The sequence below is a fragment of the Podarcis muralis genome, chromosome 9, assembly GCF_964188315.1.
Source record: "Podarcis muralis chromosome 9, rPodMur119.hap1.1, whole genome shotgun sequence".
In the NCBI taxonomy this organism is placed as follows: domain Eukaryota; kingdom Metazoa; phylum Chordata; class Lepidosauria; order Squamata; family Lacertidae; genus Podarcis; species Podarcis muralis.
In genome coordinates, this window is record NC_135663.1 from 54,365,479 (window position 1) to 54,392,926 (window position 27,448).

At 42.9% G+C, this 27,448-nt stretch overlaps 1 protein-coding gene across 2 annotated transcripts in view; it reads left to right on the top strand.

Moving 5' to 3' along the window:
* Positions 1-26,115, top strand: part of KIT (KIT proto-oncogene, receptor tyrosine kinase) — a 78,214-nt gene extending 52,099 nt beyond the window's left edge. For both annotated transcript variants that reach the window (XM_028744001.2, XM_028744002.2), the window contains 14 exons: positions 6,473-6,587; positions 11,040-11,230; positions 11,410-11,516; positions 11,617-11,743; positions 13,130-13,234; positions 14,161-14,271; positions 15,923-16,064; positions 16,912-16,991; positions 17,309-17,436; positions 18,476-18,598; positions 20,855-20,966; positions 21,095-21,194; positions 23,432-23,537; positions 24,848-26,115. In XM_028744001.2, the coding sequence (XP_028599834.2) occupies positions 6,473-6,587; positions 11,040-11,230; positions 11,410-11,516; positions 11,617-11,743; positions 13,130-13,234; positions 14,161-14,271; positions 15,923-16,064; positions 16,912-16,991; positions 17,309-17,436; positions 18,476-18,598; positions 20,855-20,966; positions 21,095-21,194; positions 23,432-23,537; positions 24,848-24,973 (1,673 nt within the window). In that variant the 3' untranslated portion in view covers positions 24,974-26,115. The remainder of the gene's footprint in view (positions 1-6,472; positions 6,588-11,039; positions 11,231-11,409; positions 11,517-11,616; positions 11,744-13,129; positions 13,235-14,160; positions 14,272-15,922; positions 16,065-16,911; positions 16,992-17,308; positions 17,437-18,475; positions 18,599-20,854; positions 20,967-21,094; positions 21,195-23,431; positions 23,538-24,847) is intronic.
* Positions 26,116-27,448: the final 1,333 nt, after the last annotated feature.

Here is a 27,448-nt window from a genome sequence, read left to right on the forward strand (position 1 = left end):
GCTGTATTATATGGTCATGAGACCTTCAGAAAGTATAAAACAATGCAGATACATAAGAACATGAATCATTCCAAAAATATGATAAACAAGCTTCTTGCACATGTACCTTAAGTATATATGTAAGCTCGATGAGAGGCGTGAGCTTGCTTTTGCTAGGTAGTCTCATTTATATTAGGTCTAATTTGAGACAAGCAAACTCTCATCTTTTCACGAGCACAAAGAAGCCTTTCTGTTTTCTGATCTTTCATATTGAATCTTTCTGCCACATTTGCCCTCCTTTCCTGCCACGCCAGTGTGGTTTGAGAACCACGGTCTAAGACATAGAAGGACCCCAACATTATTAGAAATCTGGTGACCAGATTTTTGAATATTACTGCTAGCCCGAGTCCTAGAATCTCCTCCTCCTCTTCTTGCTTTTCTTCCTCTGCTGATGACATCATCAAGTATAGCGAAAGGGATGTAATGAAACATCGATCCAAACATGGACCAGTGCTAGCAAGTGTGGGCAGAGATACCCTCCCATACCATTGCATTTTTCAACTTTCAACTTCCAAAAATGACGGGTGCTGAAAAGTTGTAACATGTCTGGGGACTTCAAAATATATTTTGGTTAAATTAATACAATTTAGTTTTGCTTGGAAGGTAAGATGTGTGTAAAATTGCATAGAAATCATTAAAAATGCTTGCCAAGTACTTACAGATTTTTTATATCAATATTATTTTTATTATTTAGCATTATCTGATATTTTCAGAAGGTAAAATTATTTGGTTTCCCAAAAGCAGTTTATGTGCTTCTTCATCAAACATAGACTTACCAAGCTAAATGTTGTCCAGTCACAAAAATAAAAGCAGATTTGAATTCCTCACACTCAAAAACATGTTTTTAAGACCTCTCGCTGAAGAAAATTGCAAAAATTAAAGTTTCACCCTCTAAAATGACACTCCTTACTCTCACAGCCTCTTTCTGGGAGCATTTTTTTTAAAAAAATTTTTTTACAGGGACTGGCTTGATTCACTCCACTGTTTTTAATTATCCCCAATATCAGGAAAAAAACAACAATGAGGCTAATGGCTATGTATTGCTCACTGCTTCAGCTGCAACAAATTAATTATTGAACATTTCATTAAGCTGTTTTGCATAGTTCCATCCTCTTGTCAATAATCAGCCATAAAGCGCTTTAAATCTCTAATTTCATTAGTTTATTAAGTGCTATTGAGCTACCAGCAAGGCAGATTCCAAGCACGGTTGAAGAGAGCTTAAAGAAGTTACTTTCCTACTTTTGCATCTCCGTAGTCGTCACTTCAGCACCATTGAGTCAATTTGCGTTGCTTTTATTGCCAGTTTCCTTCTCCCTCCTAATTACTAGAGGCAAATAAATATTTAAGATTGCACGGTGGCAATATGTACGTTCTCACCATCGCACTCTGGAGAGGAATTTGTCACCCACAGGCCCAGAGCTATGCACTGCAGGGCTGACAACTCCGGTGTGTACATTGGATAGAAAGACTGGATGTGCCATTGCCACTCCAGTTTGCAGCACACAGAGAGGCACATTAGTTGGTGCAGAAGATTGCACCAGAAGCTTCTGCTACTCTCATGTGACAGCTAGGAGCAACCAGTGGAGAGGGTGGGTGAAGTGGACCAGGCCTCCTGGCAGGGCCATCACCACTGCAGAGCATTTCAGGGTGGTGGTAAGGTGTGGACGATGCAGCCGAACCAATCCAATGCTCCCGTCATTGAACCCAAACCACCCCAACCTTGCCAGTCCCCTTGCACCCACACCATCTCAGTATGTGGCGGTGATGTCACTGCTAGGAGACCAGGTTTGTGGTGCTGCCCCTCTGGCAAATAGCTACTCTATCTTCCCAACGTGGAAATGTTCAAGCAGGGTTACACCTGACGCTGGACCCACTGGACATGAATTTGCATGTCTTGTTTAGCAGATGCCATCTTGGGATAGAGTCATTATATATGACAGTATAGGATTTTTTAAATTTTTTACTTTTTGGTCTGCCAGCTATGTTGGAACTGGAGGAATTAAGGTTTTTTGCTTCTTCTGCACTGTTAACCCAGCTTAGACTTTTGGCAGCATTGGTACGGGATGCTGATTAATTAGAACAGAAAGACGACTTTTTTTTTGCAATGGGTACAATTACTAACAGCAACATTATCCTGCTTATCAATAAATAAGAGGTGCTAATATTATTTTACTTGCTTAGGGGTATTAACAGAACCACACAATTCCTATGCTTAAAATATTTATTTACCCAAAGTGGTTGACGAAGGATTAAAATGGCTTTTATGGCTTGGCAAGTGGGTGCAAAACTATGGAAGATTAAAACAATTAGCTGGTTTTGTTTAATAAAGTTGTAGACCTGGTTTAACCCACTGATGAGTGTCTGGTCCCCTTATGCCATTCGTGCTCACATCACGAATAGAAGCCGTGGCCAAACCTTTTAAGTAGCTCAGAAATGAGAAGAGGCAGAAACAGAGTTCACCCCAGCGTTCTCTGAGTCAACACAAGAGCAACTGGAGATACTGGCCAAAGTCTCTTGAGCTTGGTTGGGCTTGGAAACTGATTTCAGGGGCATATAAAAGCCCACCTCAAAGGAGAGGTGACCTTTACAATTCCAGCCGAACTCATTTCAACAAATCCTGAACTCATTTCATCCTCCAGTTTGTTTACGTACCCAGGAACGAATCAAGAGACTGAAAATTAATTGAGTAATCTTAAACAAAACTCCCTTGGCTCATCTTTTTCACCCCAGGACCAACAAATCTGAAGGGGTGGCTCTTCAATAAGTAATTTTAATGAGGCATTAAAAAATGTATTCTAAACTTTGGAAGACTTTTCATCCTGAAAATACATCCAGTTCTGTAATTATTTGAAATCCATATTTGCTGCCAAAAGCCCAATGAATAAACAGTTGAAACGGTTTCCTGGGAATATATTTGCAGAACTCCCATTAACTTTGGTGACAGTTCCACAAACAGGAGAGCCAAACAGAACTTGGCCCTCAGTCCTTATGCAGATAGGTACATTCATTATGTATCAAGTAATGGCTGCAGCTGCTTTTGGGTAGAATGGTATCTGACAGTGGACTGTGTTGCAGTCAGTGACTTGTTCAGCCTACCTGGATCCTGGTGGTAGGAATGGAGGACATAAAACTAATTTTAAAACAGGCACACACCGCATGTGTGAAATACAGCAGACCTCAACATAGTAGTTAAACATGCAGTTCCGGCAGCCTCCTTCAATCCATATATATTCTGTCTTAATTGACTTGCGTCTCAGATGTCTGTGTGCATGTTATCTTACCAAGGCTAGTTGCAAATGAAAAAGAAGTAGTGAAGGGAGTACCTAGGTTTTGAGTTTGTTTAGTCCAATAGATGAAAACAGGTCTCACGTCAGTTTCACTCCAAGTACCCTGGCATAACTGAATCAAGGAGTCATAGCCTTAAGGCGTGTCTGCATCAGCTTTTCACTGGAACTAAGGAGCAAACTGGATGAGATGCTATGCATGCAATTAGCAATATTTCAACGGCTTTTTAAAAGCTAAATAGGAGGGTGGGTAGCATGACCCAGGTTGGGATCCTGGGGGAGAGGGTGGCTTTATTCTGTTGCAATCTCAGGGGTGTGGATCAAAATATACATTAGGGGGCTTAGTTTGGTCAGAATCGTATACACTTCCAGAGTTAACACTAAATACATTACTTCTGGCAAATAAGCCAGGGCCATTAAAATTTGTGTCCCAGACTTTTTGATTCATCTGCCTATGCCCTGTCTGAAACCAAAGGGGTGCATTGGTTGCCAGATGTGAATTTGCCCCCCAGCTCTCCTACCCCACTAAGGTTAGTATCTACAAAATGCCCTCTGCTACACAGAATGCAGGAATCACTTGGGTACGGGGTTGAGTAGGCAAAGAGGCAACCTTTTAGGTATCCTGGACCCAAGCTGCCTAGGGCTTTGTACACCAGTGCATCCTGAATTTAGCCCAGTAGCTCATTGGCATTTAGGAGGCGCTGGCTGAAGTTCCCAAACCATTGTCAAGGGCAGGCAGTTTTAGATGTCGCTCTGTAAAGTTGTGTTCCCAACCCAGCATAAGATCAGGCTGCAAAATCCAGTGAGCAGTCAAGTATCTTAGGCATGATGGGGGCTGTGAGGAACAGTATTCATGAATGCTTGGGAGTTGAATAAATAAGAGAGCTCTTCTCTTGCCTGAAGCTGTTTTTTCCCCTGACGCTCCCTCTGACCAGGATGTGCATGACCGGCGAGTTCGGCACTCAGTTGAGTCATGTTGTGAATCCAGCCTGGCGATTTTGCAAAAGGGTTGGTTGGTTTGCTATTTTGACTGAAGTGTTGCATGCAAATACAGAGGGGAAGAAGGACTTTCAGTTCCTGTAACATAATACACACAGAAGCTAAGGCCCCTCCATGCATAATCTCAAGATGTATAAATCATCCAATTGTTTAGAAGTTATACACTTGGTAAAGAGCTGATCTGTTGCGTCTCGACTATAGTTTTAAAAATACGTTTGTGAATTTGTAACCTCCATGGAGGCAAGAACACTTCCCTTGAGTGTGTGCTTGGCATGCATTGGCTCAGACAGTGGCTTATGGATGAATTCATGGCTTAGAGTTGTGCTGGAGATCTCCTGGCCCATAGCGGATGCCATTAGTCTTCTACAGCATTTGAGCAGGCTGCTGCTCTGCTCCCCTCAATCCTTCAAGTGCTTCTGCTGCCTCCTCCTCCTTTCTCTGTCCATAAGACTTCATTAACCTTCCTTCAGCAGTGCAGTGGGTTCTCTCAGGCACAGGCAGTGGTTTTCCCCCACTGAGGATGGGACTATGTTGAAGGGCCTTCTCCCTTTGGAATTGACAGAAACAGAGATTCCGGGGCCGGTAGTCCCAGTCTCTTGCCCAGTGAAGATGTTCCAACAGGGCCCAGGAAGAATCTCACTGCTTCCTTAACCTTCCCTCTGGCGCCAGTAAGATTCTCAGCTTTTGAGAGGGAAAGGGAGGCAGTAGCAAAGGGCACTTTGCAAGCATCCTCTGGGCTTTCGGCGAGTATTTGAATTGAATGCTCTCAAAAACCCGGAGCTTTTGCAAGCGTTTCTCTGAGTGCTCCCAAAGTCGAAGTCTTTGTTTTGTGCTTGAGGATTTGGAATGAGTGGGACTGTCAAAATTGCATTGGCCTCAGTTCCTGCTAGAGCTGTCCAGGTCCTCCATTAAGTAAATCCTTACAGGATGTTATGGAAAAGTTTTGTCAAAAGTCTTTTCCTTGGTGTACCTGTTCTTCGGATGCCTTTTCAAAGACAGCTAGAACAAATGTCTGTAAATCCTATTTATTGCTGCTGTCTTCCCCATGGGCTCTGATAATAATCTTTTAAATGCAGCAGTGCTGTGATTTCTTAAATGTAATAAAAGAAAGTGTCATGTCTTGGAAAAGGAAGCAGAAGGCCACAAACCTTAATCGACGGAGAAACTTACGTTAGGTATGTAACAGCATAGCAAGCCCGTAATCTTCATTTCACTTCATGGGATGCCCTTTGTAAAAAGCAGTTGAGCAGTTGCCCCGAAATCTCTTTAAGGTACCTTAGCTCTACTCATGCTAAATACTGGACATAATTAGTAGTCTCAAGCATCAGCCTTTTCATCAACACCTCCGTTTCGAGTAGAAACAAGAAGTCAACTTGAGACCAATATGAACCTGCGGGAAGACTATACAGTGGTACCTTGATTCTCAAACTTAATCCGTTCCAGGAGTCCATTCGACTCCCGAAACGGTTTGAAAACCAAGGCGTGGCTTCCAATTGGCTGCAGGAGATTCCTGCAGTCAAGCAGAAGCGCGTCGGAATTTCGGCTTCCAAAAAAATTTCGCAAACCAGAACACTTCTGGTTTGGCGGTGTACGGGAGCTGATTTGTTCGGGAGCCAAGCCATTCGAGAACCAAGGTACCACTGTATAGGTTTATGAATATCAGTGGTATTTTTTCTACTTCCTGTTTTAAATTCTTTACATTCCTGTTGAGATTGACCCCCTCTTTTTTGCAAGATTTCTTTGTAACATATTGGCGGGGGGGGGGGTGGATTTTGCAGAGAAGCAGCACCAATGGTTTCAGGACACAAAGCGACCATAGAACACCTAGTTCTGTCCTTTGAGTGCTGTTAACTAGGAAGACTTGCTGGGGTAAACACTGCAAAATGCTTTGATGCCTGGGGAAAACGATGGGCGTTTCCAAAGATGAATATTATGTTTCTTTTTGCACGTCCAACACATGTTTACTCAGAAGTAGCACTGTGTTCAGTAGGGCTTACTTGTATGGAAAGCATTTGCCACTGCCTTGGGGGCAGATGCTTAATTTATTGGCAGATGTTGTCAACATATTTCTAGTATTTGGGCCAAAGTATGAATGCACAGTCATAAGGAGATCTAAGGAATGACTATATATCTGTCTGTTTTATTTTCAGCCAAACCGGAAATTGTTGCTTCAGACAGGCTTAGCAATGGCATGCTTCACTGTGTGGCTGCTGGTTACCCTGCCCCGAAAATAGACTGGTATTTCTGCACAGCAGCTGAGCAAAGGTGAGTGAGGCAAATCATTTCCAGCATGCGTTTTGTCTTTGGGTTAGATCTTCAGCGCAATAAATTAATATGCTCAGAAACAAATGTTCAGATGAGTGGCGTGTTTATATTGGTAGAAGGGCAAGGGCGATACAAATGATAGTATTTTTCTAATAAAACGAAATAAAGAAATGCTCTGCTTGTACGTCATGTGCTCTTCAGCTCTGAATCAGCCACCGGAGAGTCGCTTGAAAAGTGAGGAATGGGTTTGATGGCTTGGTTTCCCAACCTTGCCTGCCCCCAGTGCCTAACAGAGGCTGTCAGCCAGTTGTGTTGCCACAAAAGTGTCATTGAAATTCTACTCAGTATTGATCCAGGGTAGATTCCAATGTATAGTTAGCAGAGTAACAACTTGAACACATTGCAGGATTCCCCAAAAATAGACCAGAGGCAATTACATTTTATCCAGCAGAGCTTTACTGCTACTGAAGGCAAATGAGCATAATGGTCACAAATCCAATACGTTCAGGATTGGCCCTGTCCATAAGAAATCCAGTTGCAGCAGACTTAACTTACACTGACAATAACTTATAATAAGTCTGAACCTTAACACTAAGCATACTATGTACAGAACACCACACCTGAAGGAAAAGAGATAGAAAGAGAAAGTGAAACCCAGGCTCCTTCTGGCCTTACTTTTATAGTCAGCATGGAAAAAGTCCCTTTCTCCATAGGGCTGTTCAGGTGGAAACATATGTAAGAGCTATTCAGATGAACCTTCCTACACACATCCTCAGGGAACACGAGAAATGAGCAAAACCATGCCCGCTAACCCACCCCTGCTAGCAGAAGCCAGCCATGCCCGTCCAGTAGTTGTGCATAGAGCAAAGACAAGTATTTGCGATTTTTTAAAATAATATAATTTATATTGAATTTCCATCTTTTTTACAAATTGACTTCAAATGGAACATTTACATCGTTTCATGTATTGACTTCCCATAAACAGTGTTTATGTTCAAAACCTTTTCTACTGCACTGTCTTTCAAACTCTCTATCTGTTACAGAAATCTGTCTAATACAATTACTTATTTCTCCCACTGCTCCCTATCTCAAAACCTGTTCATTTGAATGTATTTTTTCAGTATTTTTTTTTTCAAATGCTCCACAAAAGCCCTCCATTCTTCTATAAAAAGTTTGCTGTTTGGATCTCTTGATATTGCTGTCAGCGTTGCCTTTTCTGCATAGTCCATTATTATTTTCTAAGCCATCCCCCCTTCGTTGGAACCTTCTCTTCTTTCCATTTCCATGCATATAACATTCTAGCTTCTGTTGTCACGTGCCTAAATGATTTGGTCATTTTCTTTGGCATGTCCATCCCTGTTATCCCTATGAAAAAAGCTTCGGGTCTTTGGGGGATGAAGCTCAAATTATCTTCATTTCATTATATATCATTTCCCAGAAGCCTTTAGCTTTTTTTTTTTTACATGTCCACCACAACTCTTTGCAATTGGGAGCAGTTCTCGACATGCATAGCTGTACACATTTAGGTCCCTTTCACTGCACCTATGGCCCTTGAGAAGCATGGCACATGGATTTGTCAGGAGCAGGGCTAACAGGTCTGGTTCCTCCATGAATATTTGTGGGAAGGTTCACTGGAATAGGTCCCATGTTTCCTTTGCCCATCGGCTGGCAACTGAGGGACCAGTCAGCATCTCTCAGCAAAGTGGCTTAGGCTAGGAGGACTCCACATTCTAACACACTCACTATCCTAAATAGCCTTACTTATGGTGGGAATTTTCTGTGGTTCACTTCTTGCTCTTTTCTTGAAGGAGTCACTATAATTTATGACTAAACATTAAGGGCCAAACATGGACTTCAGAGGGCTTACACTCACTTGCAGCCGGGCTGTTCTTGGCCCTAATGATTTAACCCCGTAGAATGACAATTACAAAATAGCTCCCGTGTATGGCTATTATCTTTTGGATTTATCATGTAATAACACAATTTTCCAGGACACAGGGTAATTAGATTTTCATTTACACACAGTAGATTATAGGGTAAATGTGTCTTGTAAGCTTGTGGGGGGAAAGAGAATTAACTACAAAGGTAATTACCAAGTTTCTAAGAAGATTGTATGTACTTTCAGTGCAGGTAGAGGATTTGCAAACAAGATTATAAAGCACTTGCTTATTTTGACAGCGTTCTAAAGACATTCTTGCTAGCAGATAATGTGTTTCCTATATGAATCATTTTTCACAAGTTATTCTTTCCTAAGTTTACTTTTGAGGTGTGCATTTTTCATCCACAGCAACGGGCAACATTTCTCAACTCTGCATATATGATCCATCCTAAAAAGGATTTTAAATTGTGACATTGTAGTAGATAATGAAAAAAGAGCATTCTGCCAGCTAAAAACCACTTTTAGGATGGCCTTCGTTTTCTCTGTATCAGAAGCAGAGGTTCCTGCAGAGAGCCTTCAGGCCCAGCCCAAGACATTTTGCTGCCTACAGCAAGAGACAAAACAGCTGCCCGATTCCAATCCATATATAAAGAAACTGACTGGACAGTCAGTCAGTTTTTATTGCATATAGCCAGAGGCCTTTGCAATGGACGACAGAGAAGAAAAGGAAGCTTTCATCTTAAATCATACACATAACCTGTAGCAGTTTGCAACATGAAAAGAAATTTACAACATTAAGACTTAAGATTGGAGTGCATTCACATAGCTGGAACAGAACTTCTTGGCTGCAGGTGCAAATCTGGCTACCTGGTGTGTAATATATGGATGTTTATCTGCTAGGAGTTCAACAGTCACTTTTGGTATGAATCAACCTGGAAGCCAATTAAGAATTGGCGCTATAAATTTTCCTCTAGGCATTGTATACAGGGGCCAAATCAGCAGGTAGTGTTTGATGTCCTCTGCCGGACTGCATCCATGTATACTTTTGCAATCCATATGGGGAATTCCCCAATATCTCCCCTCTAAATATGCCAAGGGCATCTGTCGGAATCTTAGTTCTACAAAGGCCCTGTGTAGTTATGGGAAGGTCAGAGTCTCAAGGTAATGGGGCCTTGAGTGAACGGTCTTAATTTGCTCAGAGAGGAGATTTCCTAGAAAATGGTGCCTGCTGCCATATTGGCTGAAAGTGCAACATGGCACAAAGGAAAAAATAGCCATAGGGAATGCACCACCATTTATGCTACTTTGAAATCTGACATTAAATATATTACCCTTTGGATTATTGTAACATTTTTAATGAATTGTCATAACAGGCTGTGAGCATTTTGTTGACACACTTTGTTTTCCTGTTATATGTATTCTGAAAATTAATGAGAAGAGAAATGGGATAAGACCATGAAATCTAAAGTCATACTTTGTGGAAGATGCAAAGTAGGCTTTTAAGCAGATTTACATAATTTGGGGCATGTTGTGTTAGAGAAATATGTATATATTTGACTTAAGATGCTATACATGCACTTCAGGCCTCATGTGGGTGGGGGAGACAGACAAAAAATTAGAGGAAAACATTTTTTCGAGAGAGGTTTTGTTTCACCTTTTTGGAAATGCTGGAGAGTATGAGATATGAGATATTTTCCCTCTTTGAATGGGCAAAGCTTTTTAAGATGAGGTTTTACTCACTCAAAATGTATAGTACGTGGGGATTTCCTGGGTGTCAAAAAAGGATATTTATGTATGCCACTACTGCGGCCCATGTTTTGTTAGTCCAAAAATGGAAAAGGAGTGAGGTCCCAACTAAAGAAGAATGGCAACTTAAAATGGTGGAATATGCACAGCTTGCAGACCTAACCTAGAGAATAAGAGAATAAGAGAACAAGAAGAACATAAATTTAAGGAAGTTTGGAAAACGTTTATTGAATATATGGAGGGGGGGAATTGTGTAACCTGAAAACGTTGGCAGCATTAAGATAAATTCAACAGTGCAAACAAGTTTTGTTCGATGTAATAATGGAATACTGAATGGTTTAGTTTATGTAAAATATGCAGGGATTTATGATATGCGAAATGAATCATGGAAAGAGAAGAAGGGAAGTCATTGACATTTTAAGGTTGTTTAGATGAATATTCTAAAGTGTAAAACAAAAAATTAATTAAAATTATATAAAAAACAAAATGTATAGTACATAGATCTTAATGTTAGACATGTTAGACATAATGTTAATGTTAGTCTAGTACAGCATTAGGGAATGCTAATATAGATATAAACAAGATTCATTTCTTCACCTAAAGCAGCGATGGCCAAACTTGGACCTCCAGCTGTTTTGGGACTACAACTCCCTCCATCCCTAGCTAACAGGACCAGTGGTTTGAGAATTGTAGTCCCAAAACAGCTGGAGGTCCAAGTTTGGCCATCACTGACCTAAAGGGTGCTGCTATTTTCCTGGCATCAACATTCTGGATCTTTTCTCACTTGTCCACCAAGTTGGCTCACCCGGGTGAATTGTTTCTTCCAGGTGTTCAGATTCACCAAACATTTCACCAGTAGACGTGAAGACCAATTATAAAGATTCGCCTTTTCCTCCTTTTGGGAAGATAGTTGTTGAAAGCACCGTGGATGCCAGCATGTTCAAGAATGGCACTGTTGCATGTGAAGCTTCCAACGACATTGCCAGGAGTGCTGCTTTTTTCAACTTTGCCATTAAAGGTAACTGGCAGCCCGAGTGATATTTGAAACGGCATACTGTGTTCATGCTGTAATCTCCCTGAGACGGAGAACACACCTTTTGGCTCATACCATAAAGCACTGTGTTCCTTGATGAGTCAAGGGCCAAGTCTCTTAATGCAAAAATTTAAGCCAGGCTTCTTTTGTGTGTGTCTTTCCAGAACAAATAAGCACCCACACCCTTTTCACTCCTTTGTTAATTGGCTTTGGAGTAGCGGCAGGACTGATGTGCATCACAGTCATCATTCTTGTGTACAAATATCTGCAGGTAAGAATCATGCATGTGGCTATACCACCCACAATCTTATTTTTTCCTTTACCTCCGTTCACGGTTTTATGCACTCAACATGGTTGTATCTCTCTTCCAGAAACCAAAATATGAGGTTCAGTGGAAAGTAGTTGACGAAATAAATGGAAACAACTATGTTTACATAGATCCCACACAGCTTCCTTATGATGACAAATGGGAGTTTCCGAGAAACCGGCTAAGTTTTGGTTAGTTTACATGTATTTGACCTATAGAACTCTGTGCAAGCAGAACGGCATTGTTCCTGGAAGGGGGTGGGGAATGAAGGACCAGTATTCCTTTTTTTTAAGAAATCCTGTAAGGAGCTTGTGTCCTCTTCAGAGCAAGGATAGACAAGTGACCTTCTTTGCATGTAACCATGGCTTGCCAAGAACAAACAAGCATGTGGAAGGGAAATGACAGTCACTTCACTTCTCCCCTTGTTTTGCTGCTCCTGCACTATCTAAAGCTGAGCTAATAGCACGTCTCCTGCAGATGAACTACAAGTAGAAAACCAAGAGCAAATCTTGGTTACAACTCATGTTTGTTGGGAGCAAGACAAACCAAAAGCCCAGGTTTGGATCTAACACAAACCAAACCATGGCTTAGCTCTGGGTAGAATGGCAGCAGCAGGACCAGGGGAAGATTTTATTTTTTTAATTTATTTTTCTACTCCAGGTATTTGTACATTAAGCCATAGTTTGGCTTGTTGTTATGTGTGAACCAGGCCAATATAAAACCAGTCAAGAGTTCTCCCTAGCCCACAGACTGGTCCCCCACTAGACTTGCATTGTGTTACACTGCGGCCTGTCACAAGCTGAAGAAAATGGTGGGGAACTTTCCTGGAGGAAAAGCTCTGCATTATTTGTGCCATGTTCTAAGTAACTCTGCTTCCATAATTTGTTTTTCTGCTTACAGTCACCTCCAAATTACGTCACACATACACTAAACCCCAGCATGCATTTCAGATGCCTGTACAGTGGTACCTTGGGTTAAGTACTTAATTATTTCTGGAGGTCCGTTCTTAACCTGAAGCACCACTTTAGCTAATGGGGCCTCCCGCTGCTGCCGTGCCGCTGGAGCATGATTTCTGTTCTCATCCTGAAGCAAAGTTCTTAACCCGAGGTACTATTTCTGGGTTAGCGGAGTCTGTAACCTGAAGCGTATATAACCTGAACCATATGTAACCGAGGTACCACTGTACTTTGTTACTGTTTTTTTTACCTGCAACTGTTGTCAAATAGCGAAGACATAGAGACAGGAGAGATGGAGTCAAAGAGGGAAAGGTTAAGTCAGATGTGCGGAACAAAGGGGAGCTGAGGGAAAATAAGGAACTGTAACTTTGGGCCCCAAAATATTAACAATACTGTTGGACTTTGTGTAACAAATTTGCTGCCCCCCACCCTCTACCTAGATTCATGAAATAATGGAATTGACAGCTACTCGGTGGGACACTATTTGTGGGTCTTACAATGGCCTATCCCTGCTTTAAATTTCTTTAAAAAATAGGAATTGGATCAGGTTGCATTGCTAATCTGTTTGGTAGCAGCTCAATGTTTGGTTGTCGTTTTTTAAACACTCTGAAAATCCTTTAGGCAAGACTCTTGGAGCTGGAGCTTTTGGGAAAGTGGTTGAAGCCACTGCCTACGGTCTCTTCAAACCTGATGGAGCAATGAGAGTAGCTGTAAAGATGCTCAAACGTAAGTTCCCAACACCTCCGTTGCAAGTTTTACTTATTTAAAAATATCTCTCTTGCCCTGTCTTCCCAAGGGTTCCGAAAGCGACATACACGCCAAAAGATGAAAACCATACCTCATCGCTACACATTGCCTTCAGCCCCAAATTCCTGCATAAATTGCCAGCTTCAAATATCTGAAGAGCTGCCATGCAGGAAATATTAGGACACTAGTGCTCTGTTGTTCCAGAGGACAGAACTAGAATTGGTGGGTGGAAATTGCAGGGAAGTGGATCTCAGCTAAACGTTAGGAGGCGCTTCCTAATAGTACAACCTGTTTGAGAGTGGAATACAGGCTGCCTTTGGAGGTGGTGGGTTCTCCTTTGTCAGAGGCATTAAGCAGAGGCTGGGCAGGCATCTGTCAGGGATGCTACAGCTGCTTCCAACATTGTAGATACTTGATTGATGGCTGGGTTGGTCTAGATGACCTGGAATCCTTTCTGGTTCTGTGATTCTAACTGGTAGAGTGTGAGCCTGGAAGCGCCTCCTTGGGAAGGAAATTCCATAATGAATCTTCAGGAACGCTCCTTCCCCCCCCACACACCAGTAGCCATTTTCCCAACTTCAGGAGGGAGTTTGAGGTGGGGTTGCCATCCAAGGATCTCCAAAATATGGAGCACGTTGTATGACCATAAGAATGTATCCCATTTGTTAGAACACTGTAACGCATCAGATTAAAGAGAGTTTTTCTCCCAGTTATTGTATCCTTTACAAGTAAATGTTCCTAAGATCAGAAACCAGTGTGGCAAGCCTAGTTTTAAGCAGAGCCTTCTTGGAAGACCTGAAAGCACACTGGGCCAGGAAGCAACCTGGAACACCTCGTGGTGTGTTCCTTTGCGACTCCCTTCTCCCTTTTTAAATCCGCTGAATTTCTCATCTTTCTCTCTCCAGCCAGCGCCCATTTCACTGAGAAGGAAGCCCTGATGTCCGAGCTGAAAGTCCTGAGTTACCTTGGCAACCACATTAACATTGTCAATCTACTCGGAGCCTGTACAGTTGGAGGTACAGTTTTCAACCTGTTGCTCAGTTTGGGGAGGTTTGAGGGGAAAGCTAGTAATGTTCACACACAGAGAAATGTCCTATTCCGGCATTCCGGCATCTTGTGTGTCAGCAAACAGGTGAGGAGAAGTGGGGAGTGGTCTGTGCCGCCAAGCCCTGCCCCATATGGCAGTTCAGAGCCCTCCATGAATTGAGAGAGAAGGTGTGAAGCAGGGAGCCTCCTCTACCCATGGATAGTCCTCACAGGACAAAACCAGTGCTCCAAATTACACTGGTAGCTTCCCTGCTTCAGGGCATCAGTCTTAAACTTTAAACCAGTGGTTCCCAACTGGTGGATTGTGATCCCCCGGGGGTCCATGGCACCATTCACATAATGAAAAGTACCATAGAGATAGCAAAAATTTCAAAAGTTGGGGGTCCATGGCTTGAAAAACAGGAGGTCCACGGGACTTAGCTAATTGGGATCCGCTGCTCTACACTGTGTACAGGTGACACATTGGAGGGACCTTGGTGGAGCAGCCCATCCTTGCTACTCCTCATGTGTTTGCTTACTCTGAAGGAGATCAAATGCTCCATTCTACACACAAGAGGAGGAGGCATCTGCAGGCTCAGGGGGACCCCAAGGTTTGCAGAAACCCACTGAAGGAAAAACCCACAAGAGGGCAGGAAGCAACGGGCAGTTTGATGACTGAGCACACTTAGTGGCCACCGGATGTCCCTTGGGGGTGAGGGGGAAAGGGAACAGAGTGTCCTGAAAGAAGGCAAGCTTGAATGGGATACTGAAAAGGAGACCTCACAGCCCCAAGAGAAGGCTTGTGCTCTTGTCATAATACCTCACCCAGCATAAACAAGTGTAGTTATTGCTATTGTGGAAAATAGTTCCGGTTCTGTGTGAGTGGAGAGGGAACTATCCAGAATAAGTAGCACTGATACAGAAACCTATATTTGAAATCTCAGGCATCCGGTACTTGAAATGACTTAGAGGCAGCCAGGCATTCAGAAAAACACATCTTTGATATAAAAACTTTAGAACCGTAGACGATTTGATTCTGCCCTTAAATTTCCCTTTTAATCATTTGAAAAGTCTGGAGCTTCTAGCTTTCTGTCTCAGTAGAGAGTTCTGTCTGAATGGTTCTCCCTCCCTCCCCCCAATTACGGTGAAAACTATAATATTTTATATCATTTCCAAAACATTACTATAAGAGCGAGAAGTCTACTGTAAACACGAGTGAATCAAAAGGATTAATGTTAGAAGCTTACATTTGGAACAGATAACTTCCTTCAGGAAGAGCTCCGGAATGAAACAGATGTGTCTGGTTTGCACCATTATCACAGGACTTACTTAATTTGTGTGTATGTGTGTTTCTTAACACTGCAGCCCTATTGATGTGTGAAAATAATTAATTGGGAATGACATCGTCTTAATTGGAAATAAGGCTCAGTGCCTGAATAGAGAATCCGCTGATGTAATTTCACCCTGACTTTTCAAGCTGAAACACTACTCTATAGTGTGATTTGAAATGGCCCGTTTTTGTACATGTAGCCAAATAATCGAGGGGCTTTTTGTTGGTTTGTTTGTTTTTTCTGTTTTTAAATATGCCTGAGCCAGAATGGAAAATTCACCCACTGCTTTTGACTTCCTCTGCATCTGCAGGTCCTACTCTGGTCATCACAGAATACTGCTGCTATGGTGACCTTTTGAATTTTCTGAGAAGGAAACGTGACTCCTTTATTTGCCCAAAGCATGAAGAAACAGCTGTCTACAAGAACCTTCTCTATCAAAAAGAACACATGTAGTAAGGATGTGGTGCCAATATTTGTGGTCATTGCCAGGAAATCACAGTGTACCTTTTGTGCGCTTGTGCATTTGGGAGGGGAGTTGTTTTGTTGCTTTTCACAGCTTTGTACTCATTTTGTGTGGGGGGTGGTTTGGGGGAGAGCTTTTATTTATCACATTGCTTCTATTTCATGCTTCCGCTGAGGAATTCAGGATGGTGTACACAGAGGCTGTCCTATTTTACTATCACAACTACCTTGTGAGGTAGTCTGGGCTGAAAGATAAGGGGCCTGCCCAGGACTACTCAGTTAAGCTTAGAAGCTTTAAAGGAATTTCAGTCCTGGACTTTGTGATTCAAGTCTAGCACTCCCATTCTGGCTGTCTTTTAAGAGAGCGCTCAAATTATTCCTTGCAAACTTTGGACTGAGTCTCCATGTTCCCTGTGGATTAGATCAGTGTTTCCCAAACTTGGGTCTCCAGCTGTTTTTGGACTACAACTCCCATCATCGCTAGCAACCAAGACCAGTGGCCAGGGATGATGGGAATGGTATGGGATTAGGAACCACACAGCCAATGAATATTTGTTTCCATTGGACTTCCCTTCCTGTTATCTTACAGCCTGGCAAAGTTCTGTCCTGTGCAACTGCAGGTGGGACCAAATGCAAATTTGTCAGCCTAGAATGTGAGACAGTTGATAATACGGATTAAATAATTCTCTCTCAAATAAAAAAATGATATGTCCATTCAGGTCATCTTCTCTACATAGCTGAAAGCCTCATCATACAAACCGCTAGGGGTCCAGTGACCCAAGCCAACAGATTCCCCATATATTATCCAACCTCATAGTTCTTCTGTTTTCCACATAGTGATGCCACTGATGAATACATGGACATGAAACCAGGAGTTTCTCAGGTCATCCACACCAAAGCCACTAAAAGGAGTACAGGTAAGCTGTCAAGCAGGATTGGAAAAGAAAGAAGGAAAGTTCCTTTTTGAAATGGCCCAGACCTATCAGAACATGTCCATTAAAAAACAACAACACCAGCCCTAATTCAGTGTATTAGAACTTCAATAATCTACACTAAAACGGAAAACAATTTTGCAGTTTTCCATTGGGTGGGCTCATACGCTTCATGTTTCAATAGCAGCTTAGGGATATTTCTGTGTTAATTAAGTGCTGTGCTCTGTTAATAGAAAAACTGCTATCTTCTCAAATGTCCATAATTAATCCATTTATGTATTGTCCCTACTTGCCTTGCGTAGGATCGTTTGCTAATCAGGATGTCACCATTGCCATCTTAGAAGATGATGAACTGGCTCTGGATATTGAAGACTTGCTAAGTTTTTCTTATCAGGTGGCAAAAGGGATGAGCTTCCTTTCCTCCAAAAATGTGAGTGGAGAAGTTGGGAAATAATTTGTTCACCTAGAGGAGCACTTTAATTGAGCATCTTTAATTTTTGAAAGGATGGGAAACCAGCTGTTGTTGGGTGGGGTGCATTTGCCTCCTGCTCTTGATGTTTTTACACCCCAGCTCATGCCACCTTGGGAGTGTAAAATAACAATTCTCCCCCAGCAGGTACACCTCCCATGGGGAAATAAGAGGTTGTGGAATATGGGCAGGGAATCAGCTATGTTCTTCAGCCTGGAGAAACAGAACCTTTCCAATCCCAGGTCACAATATCATCATATATTCTCTCTGTAGATTAGCAGAGCTGGCCTTCAGTACTATGACCATCAGTCAGAGGAAGTGTTCTAAATTGGGGCGATACTATGGGCAACTGTAAATACTGCTTTGTACAGTCGGCCTTTTTATATACTTTTAAAAAAGCTCTTCACCTAACTTTATCTGCTTCATACTAAATGTCTGTACTAAACAACACCGTAGAACAACCCAAGCCGCTTGGTGGAGGGCATCCCTTTCTGGCTTCCTTGGATCATGGTGAACAAGATTAAGTAGGTGCAGTGGGTGGAAACCCCAACAGAAAACATTCCAGTTCTGAAGACATTGCTTGGAAGCATATTCCATTGATTTCCACGGACCTTTCCGCCAAGTGACTGTGCCGTGAACAACATTCTGAGTTGGCAGAATCAAGAGAACTAGGGAAGGAAAGCTGTCCTCCCCTTTGTGGAATCAAATGGAAATAGAAACGGACACAAAGTAAAGCAAGGCGAGCTTATTCACTGTAGGATCTTACTGTACTTACCTTGGTACAATCCAGTCTTTATCCAATAAGATCCTGGTTCTCCTATCCTCAAAAAGTCATTTGGCTATAGCCACAGGACTTCGACTAGTAAATTAAGACCAAGGTGCCCAAATATAATAGAAGTGCAGTTCTGCACAGTTGTGTTGGTGGTGTGCAATGCAAAACAATCATATTTGGTTTATATATATATATATTGTATATATTTTTTTTATTCAATCCCTTCAGTGCATTCACAGAGACCTGGCAGCAAGAAACATATTGCTTACTCATGGGCGGATTACAAAAATATGTGACTTTGGCCTTGCAAGAGATATCAGGAACGACTCAAATTATGTGGTCAAAGGAAATGTAAGTATGTTTGGATGCAATCTGTACCTCTGTGAAGTGTGTTGTGGAACCGCATTTGATTCTTAGTGGCTGGAGTTCATGCCTTTCAGCGTCTGTGTGCCAAATAGCCTTTGCCTAGGGGGGCCAACTTAGAATAGGAATGGAGAGATGGACAGTGGAAACAAATTGTGCTGATTTTCAGAACAGAAGGTATGGAGGAGGTCCCTTCTGTCATAGGTTCGTTTGTTGCAAATGGCCTCCCCTCAGATAAACTTCCTCTCAACTAAATCTCTTCATTAAACCTGTAATCTCTTCCTGTGTGCCATGTGTGCGGTTGAAACTGTCTCCTGAGATAAGGAGAATCTGACTCATCTGAGGCTCAGGCAAAGAATATTACATTCCTTCCTTCAAGTTTTACCATCACTGCTTTTTCCCTTGAAAAATTCAATGTGATATGCAGGCACGAGGTGTGATGACAGAATACGTGCACCGCAGGGAAGCAAACAAGAGTATGAAAGCCCCTTAAAAGCATCTAAATGTGCGAAGAAACTTAAGTGAGGACCAGGTTTAATTTTGAAGCCTCAGACTAATTATCTGCATCTAGGATTTTTAACATACAGGGCAACAGCTTGCAAGGGGGGGCAGTAAGTAATTGAATTTCATTTGCCTAGATTAAGGGGTTTCCGTGTCCTGAGTTACCTGATGTTTCATAGTGTGAAAGAGTCAGGAGACGAATTGGCTGCAGCTGTCAGGAGCCAGGGATGTTCCATAATTGTTTCTGGCATAATATTAAAGCTGATGCTAGGGGAACTCCAGTCACCCCGAATAGTGACAGCAGCCAGCACCCACCTCTGCCTCCAGCAAAAAACAATTCAATCATCCTTCGGTGATCAAAGATATGGTGGCTTTTAGATTATTGCTCTAATTCAAGGCTACCACTTCATCTAATTACACTAAACAGTAACACTAATTGGTTTCCTGAACCCAAACAATGACTTGTGGTTGTACCATACAATGGCAGCCATTTGATGAAACGTGATCCTTTGAAGTGCAGTGATTTTAACCTAAGATTGCCCTCTAATGCCCAAAACCAACTTAAAAGGGGTTTCATGAGAGAAAACGAACTGCTTTGTGATGAGAAAACTAGAAACATGTAATCATTTAGGAGTTATATAGGCTACAGCAACATTAAGAGTTAGACCGACTGCTTTAAGGTGCTGCTTTAATCAAGCCCATTGGAGAATCCATTGGGACGTCTGACTTACTATCTTTTAACAGGAAGATCTCAGCTATATCACAAAATGTTTTGAAAAGTCCCTTCAGGGGCCTGGGGCCCTGCTGTTCAAGATACATACCTAAAACCCACTTGAATCCATAAAACTAGTAATACAGCTCTTGGGATACTGGCCTTAGGTTGTTTCTATTTTATAAGATTTTTTCATTGTATTTATAAACAGTTTCAAACGGTTCAAACTACTCTGTACAAATAAAAACAAAGTACATTGTAGCATAGCCATAGGATACTATAAAACAGCAATTGGATAAATAGGATCATCATCATGGCTAAGTGTGTTGTGACTCTTTTTTAATCGATACGTTGTGCTCTCTAGATGTTGTTGACAACAACTCCTATCATCCCTCAATGGTGGCCAGGCTGACTGAGGCTGATGGGAGGGTGGAGTCCTAGACATCTTTAAGGCACCACTGCTATAGGCAATACTGAGTATGTTTGGTTGCCATGATTGCCTGATTTGTCTTTCCTTTAGCTGCCTTTCAGTGCAAAAGATGTAGACGTTTGGCTACATTTTTGTAGAAGCAGGCCAGGGATTTTCCTCTAGGTGGGTTCTAAGCATTTCAGAATATAAGAGCAGAACAGGAGATGGTGTGGAAGACTCACTTCCATCTTTGTTACCTGGATTAAGCTCCTAAAGGGTTTTGAAATGAACCCTTTCCAGTGCCTTGGCGGCATTGTCTTATGGCAATGAATGCCCATCTCTATAGCTGCTATTTCTGATAGGAAGGACTTTTTCAATGAGCTGTGCAATCCTATCGCTGGCTGCTGGCGGGTCTTAATGGAGCAATGCATCCATGTCTGCAGCCCAGCCGGCTGGGGCAGAAGTTGAAGGAGCAAGCAGATCCCTGAACCAGCCTGGAGGTAGCACAGTGACTAGACCCAAATCAGGCCTGATGTAGTCATGATGGCAGTGGTGTTGGCTCAGGCCCTGCCCACCCACTTAATGCACTCATTTTTCATTTTCCCTTCCTTTCTCTGTAAAGGCACGACTTCCTGTGAAATGGATGGCACCTGAAAGCATTTTTGAATGTGTATACACATTTGAGAGTGATGTCTGGTCTTACGGAATCCTGCTTTGGGAACTGTTCTCTCTAGGTAAGACGCATATGGCTATCAACTCTTGTAGTTTATACAGAACTACAACAATTACTTCTTGGATCTTTTGTTTCTCACATTTAACCAAACCTGATATGATATATTAACAGACAGCTCTGTGTTAACAGGAAGCAGTCCCTATCCTGGAATGCCTGTGGATTCCAAGTTCTATAAAAGGATTAAGGAAGGATACAGAATGTTTACTCCAGAATTTGCACCTGCTGAAATGTGAGAGGCCAAATTTATAACAACATTGAAGTGGAAAATGTCAAACTTCTAGATTTAAGCTTCTTGATTTAAGCAGTGCATTTGCGTTCTCCTGCTCAAAGTTGTAGTCATGAAATAAACTGCATCTGAATATTTACAAAATCCCCTATCACTGCCTTAACTGCTGGTCCTAGATTCATTTACTTGGAAGTTTGCCCCAGTGAAATCAGTACGATTGATGTCCCACATACATGCATGTAAGACTGGGATATTAGTTTGCATTATGCTCTGTACTCAAATTTCTTTAAAAATAGAAAAAGAAAATCTAGCCACAATATGACCCAAAGCATGCACCCAGAAAATCTGGATTTGGCAGTGTGAGTAAATGAAGCACATTATCTGTGAATTTTGCTCTGGATAGCCCAAGCAGTGGTCCAGCTCTCTAGGGCTGCATGTTCTAGCATCAAGGTGATGGCCCCTTTGAACAATTGCACTTAGATTTTGGAGAGGTGAAATGACATAGACTGGACTCCTCACTACACTGCAGCCCCTAGAAGTCCTGCCCAGATGACACCCCATATGACCTTTTGAAATTTTGAAAGCCATTGCTGATGAACTTCCAAACCTGTCTTGAAACTTGCAACCGGTGCAACATGATCACAGAAGCATTAGATCTATACAACTGACGAATTAAGCAAATGATGATGATGATGATCAGAGAAAACAAACTCGTGAAATTTTGTATCTCAAAGTTAGCTAGTTTCAGTTTGATTTTCTCGTCATAGCTGATGGGATGTTGTTGATAGCCAGCAGGCCATGACTGTCAGATGACCTTAGCAAAATAACAACAACAAACCTCTGGTTATGTGAAACATACTCAGTAAACACACAAGACGTAACCGGCTGTACTTTTGCATAAATAAGGTATACTATTCATTGTATCAAATTGTAGATTCCAACGGAAGTCTCATAAAGTTCAACAAAAAAAGCAGAAGACCCAGTAGATCAGTACATTCTCTAGAGTGCTCAGAATCAAATTTCTATTTGCCTATACCTATTAAGGTAAAGGTACCCCTGCCCGTACGGGCCAGTCTTGACAGACTCTGGGGTTGTGCGCCCATCTCACTCAAGAGGCCGGGGGCCAGCGCTGTCCGGAGACACTTCCGGGTCACGTGGCCAGCGTGACAAGGCTGCATCTGGCGAGCCAGTGCAGCACACGGAAACACTGTTTACCTTCCCGCCAGTAAGCGGTCCCTATTTATCTACTTGCACCTGTGGGTGCTTTCGAACTGCTAGGTTGGCAGGCGCTGGGACCGAGCAACGGGAGCGCACCCCGCCACAGGGATTCGAACCGCCGACCTTTCAATCTGCAAGCCCTAGGCGCTGAGGCTTTTACCCACAGCGCCACCCACGTCCCTATTAGACTCTGTGAAAGGATTCTGTGGAACTGTAACAACCCTTCGTGTGGATTATTGGACTCTATGAACAGACAGGTGGAATAGGTACTTATACATGTATGGACCTTATGCATGAATTGACTAGAGAATGAACTGATCCACTGGGTCTTCTGCTTTTTTCGTTGAACTTTATGAGACTTCTGTTGGAATCTACAATTTGATACAATGAATAGTATACCTTATTTATTCAAAAGTACAGCCAGTTACGTCTTGTATGTCAGATGACCTTGACAGCAGGGTCTTCAAGATTTGATGTTCCTATAAGTCCTACCCTTTATTTCCCACCGACAGTGTGCTAGACCATGGATATAGATCTAGATGGGTTAGCATCTCTGCTCAGAAGCAAAAAGCATGAATGGAAAGGGTGCACTAAATAAAGAGGATGGGAACAAAGGGCTAGGGCTACTTGATAGCAGAAAAGTGAGGTGTCTATGAGAGATAGGTTTTGAAAGAAGTTGAGATGTTCCATAGAATGTCCTTTGATGACAAAGGCATATCAACTCACAGCACCTGCATGGTTGAATATAATTGGGGGCTTCTCAAATATATGGCAAGGCAAGATCAGAACTGAGGACATAGGCCACCATACAGCACCAGGTTGTTGTCTTTTTAGGATTCCACACACAATCACTATATTTTTTAATCTTTCTACTTATTCCAGTAAACGTGGTTTGCTTTAAAAACTGTGCAGTAAAGTAGTATGCATTTTGATGCCATATTGCTCATCGTTGCTCTACATGTTACTTAACATTTCACCGACTGCTGAAATCTCAGTTGATAAATTTCTGACCGCATTTGCAGGTATGAGATAATGAAGAGCTGCTGGGATGCTGACCCCGTGAAGAGGCCGACTTTTAAGCAAATTGTACAATTGATTGAGCAGCAGATTTCAGATACCACAAACCATGTAAGCACTGAGCCTTTCAATCTGCCTTCTCGATGGAGATGGGTGCTGAGTGCCCTTGTTTAATGTCGTTACGCGCCGTAAATGGGTCTCCCTGCCCCCAATTTCCTCTGCATTAAATGCCTTTCTCAGTTGCTTGAAAGAGTAGAAATAAAAAGAAGTTGTCACCTAATACCGTTCCTGTTTTTGTATATCTTGATTCAGGAATGGCACTTGGCAGATTTTGGCTCAAAAATAGAAGCCTTGTGTTGTCATATTGGGTACTTGCAGATATTCCAGAGTAACGGGGAAGTACACAGCCAGACAACTGACCAAAAAATCAGGGACAGCAAGTGGGATAAAATTGGAAGGGAACAGCCACAGTTTCTTAATGAGAATTGGGGTTTGTGGGGTGGCGACCCCAGAGCAGTGCTCTATGTTAGGTGGCATTGAAGCACTTACGAGGTACTTTTAAACTTCATGTAAGTCACACTGGAGATCCTTACGGATCAAAAGAGATCAAATAATCTAGACTGAAGTGAGAAGCCTACGAATGTTTCCATCTAATGATGTTCACTGTGCTTTTTTTACTAAATCCAAAGCTTACTGTTTTTTTAAAAAATGGAACAAATTCGAAAGCCATTTTTGGTTTGTATCGGGTGGGGAACCTCAGGTCTATGGACAAAATGCACCCCTGGTTCTGATCCAGTTTTTGTGTGTGGCTGGAAGGTGTCCTTTAATTGCAAAAATGCCTCTAGCTTAGATTCATGGAATTGTAGAGTCGGAAGGGGTTCCGAGGGTCATCTAGTCCAACCCCTGGCAATGCTTGTCTCGATGGGGAGATGTGCCATATAGAAACCCCTGACGCTTTCACAGATGGAGTGAAGCAGTAATTGAAATCGAGGCAAGATGCTTGGAAGTTCCTGCAAAGGTGCAAATAAATAAAATAATAAAGTAAGTTAAGGGATACAGTGATACCTCGGGTTACATACGCTTCAGGTTACAGACTCTGCTAACCCAGAAATAGTGCTTCAGGTTAAGAACTTTGCTTCAGGATGAGAACAGAAATCGTGCTCCGGCGGCGCAGCTGGAGGCCCCATTAGCTAAAGTGGTGCTTCAGGTTAAGAACAGTTTCAGGTTAAGTACGGACCTCCAGAACAAATTAAGTACTTAACCCGAGGTACCACTGTATCTCTACAATTGTAAATGGGAGCAAAATCCAATAACAAACAATTGGTCGTGACACAAGCTTTTGTAATCGCGATCCATGGGGCAGGTAGTTTGTTGTCACTGCAGTCGTCCAGTACTGATCGCGTTCTTGTATCTTTCTCCAGATTTACTCAAACGTTACAAGTGGTGTTTGCACGCAAGGAAACGCTCCAGATCACTCGGTGCGAATAAATTCGGTGGGCAGCAGCGCTTCATCGACTCAGCCCTTGCTCACACACGAAGTTGCTTGAGAGGAGACTCGCCCAGCCTTGATGAAGAAGCTACTGTCGTTGTTTTCGAAATGACTACTGGTTGTTCGCAGCGTATTCACTACTACGCTGAGGGTAGTAGGAACGTTGCAGCGATATTCTTGCTCTGTCCCCCCCCCACCTCTCTTTTTGAAAATCACATGCTGTTAAAAACAAAAGTAGGTTACCCATCACGGTTAACAATGTTGTTACACTGTTTGCTAGAATCTGTGTATAGTTGCTATGTTAAATGCGTTTGTAGTGTAGAACCAGATTTGGGAGTGGGAAAACAACTTGTTTAAAATCTTTGGTATGGATTAGAGATGCATCCAGTGGCGTAGGAAGAGGGGGGCGGGGGGAGCGGAGCGCCCCGGGTGCCATCTCTGAAGGGGTGACAAGAGGGCACCCTGCGAGGGTGCCATCGTGCCTGCAGCCGCGGGTGAAGGATCCTCTCTTGCGCACTACAAGCCTAGGTCACATTTCTCTCCCCCTCCCACCTATCGGGCTTTTCCTTCTTGCACTGGGTAGGAGGTGGAGGTGGCGACGTTGCAGGCTCCCTCTTAAAGGCGCAGTGCCAATTCTTGCTGCCAGGGCAGAAGCGAAGAGTAGAGCGCCTTGCCTCCCTCGCAGCTGCACCCTTCGCTGTCAACGAGCAGCTCGTCCTCTCCCTGCCCAGCTCTGGATATTTGGGAGTTGCGTTGGGGGGGTCAGCATGCAGTTGCCCCCACTCCTGAGTCCTGGCTGGAGCCTGGAGGAGTAGGCAGGATGCAGGGAGAGGACGAAATTTGCTCGGCTTTGCCGACAAAGACGTGCAGCTCCCACACACACACCCCTCTCTTTCTTTTTCCTCGGCAAAACTTTGGAGTTCTTATTTTTCTTCCATTTTCTTTTTTGCAAAAGCGTGTGGGGCATCTGAAGGCTGGAAGCACTTGTAAGAAGGTTTGGGAGTTTGGTTTTTCCTTTTGCAAAACTGCAACTGTTTTCTCAAAGGGAAAACGGCGCAGGCGGGGGGGGGCAGTGGAAGAGGAGGAGGAAAGAGTTTTTGTACAGAGAATGGAGCGCCCTCGTGGAGAACCGGGTGGTTTGTGTGTGTGCACGGAGAGTATCTGATCATTGTTTGCAAAAACACTTCAACTTTGCCCCCCCCCCAAATAAAAATAAAAATTCTAGCGGGGTGGGAGAGAAGAGGGACAAAAAAGCACCACAAGGAAAGAAGCAAGAGGAGGGCAGAACCAGAAATGTTTTCCAGGGAGTTGGGAAGAAGATCTTTTCTCCGGTAATATTCAGTGCAAAATTGCGAGAGAGATACAACTTCTTTCCTGTCTTTTCTCTCCGAATGGAAGTGCTTCTGCTGCCCCCCCCCCCCCGGGGTCTGGCTTTCTTTAAAGGACACACACACACAAACCTTTTTTAAAAAAAGATTTCGAAGGTTTCTCCTCCCAAACCTGCTTTCTTTTACATGCTTCTGTTCCCTCTTGATCCCAAAATGGCAACTTTCCCAATTTTCTCTTTTGCAGACTCCTCCCCACCAATTTTGGACTCAGTAAATTTAGGTTTCTTTAAAAATAAATAAATAAAACCTGATTTCAAGTGCTTGTAAAATGACAGCTTTGGGGGGGAGGGTGCAGATTTGTTTGGAGGAAAGCCGGGGTAACGCATGCTCTTGGGGGGAGAGGGTGAGTTCCTGTTTCTTTAGGAACAAAGAGAAATCTGTCTAGGCATCTGTCACTCAGTGAAAGAGACATGAGAAACTTTTTGCGAGAGCGTTTCTTGTCTTCCCATTGCTTTCAGCCCTTGGGTGCTGGGGACCCCTCTTTTTTCGGGGAGGAAGTCTCTGCTTATTTCAAGTCTTGCTTGAATTCAAATGGAAGAAAATGAAATGTTTGTTCTGCTTTTTCTCCTCCCCCTTTTCTGCCCCCGTTCGGATCCATTTCCAGTTGCATTCTCTCTGTGTAGGAATGGACACGGCGCAGGAGGCACCTTGTTGCTGTTTAACTTCCTTTCGCTTGCATTTTGAGGTTGCGGGTGGGTGGGTGTTTTGACAAAGTGGGGCCAATGTAGCCAATCCAAAAAACCCCAAAGCAAACAAAAAACAACCCGTGCTTTTAGCCCGACTCTCCTCCGTCCTTCCTGAATTGTTTGCATTTTAAAAAAAATATTCTTATTTTGCTCTGGGCTGGATTGTGTCATTCCCATGTGCAGTTGGCAGTGTGGGGAGTTCAGGGCCAGGAGAAAATGGCAGCATAAAAAGAGGCTCCTCCTCCATCCCTGAGGAGTTGCAGACAGGAGGGAGAGAGACTTCTTCACATAGTCAGCAGCTCCTTCTGCACTGGTATTGCCTGAAGGAATAGGAGAACGAGGATCCGTTTGCTTTTGCAGATTTTTTAAAATAGGTACAAAATCTTGCCCTTTTCTCTTCCTCGTGGGGGGGGGGGCGTAGAGGAGCGGCAAATGCGCACTTGCATTTCAATGCACTTG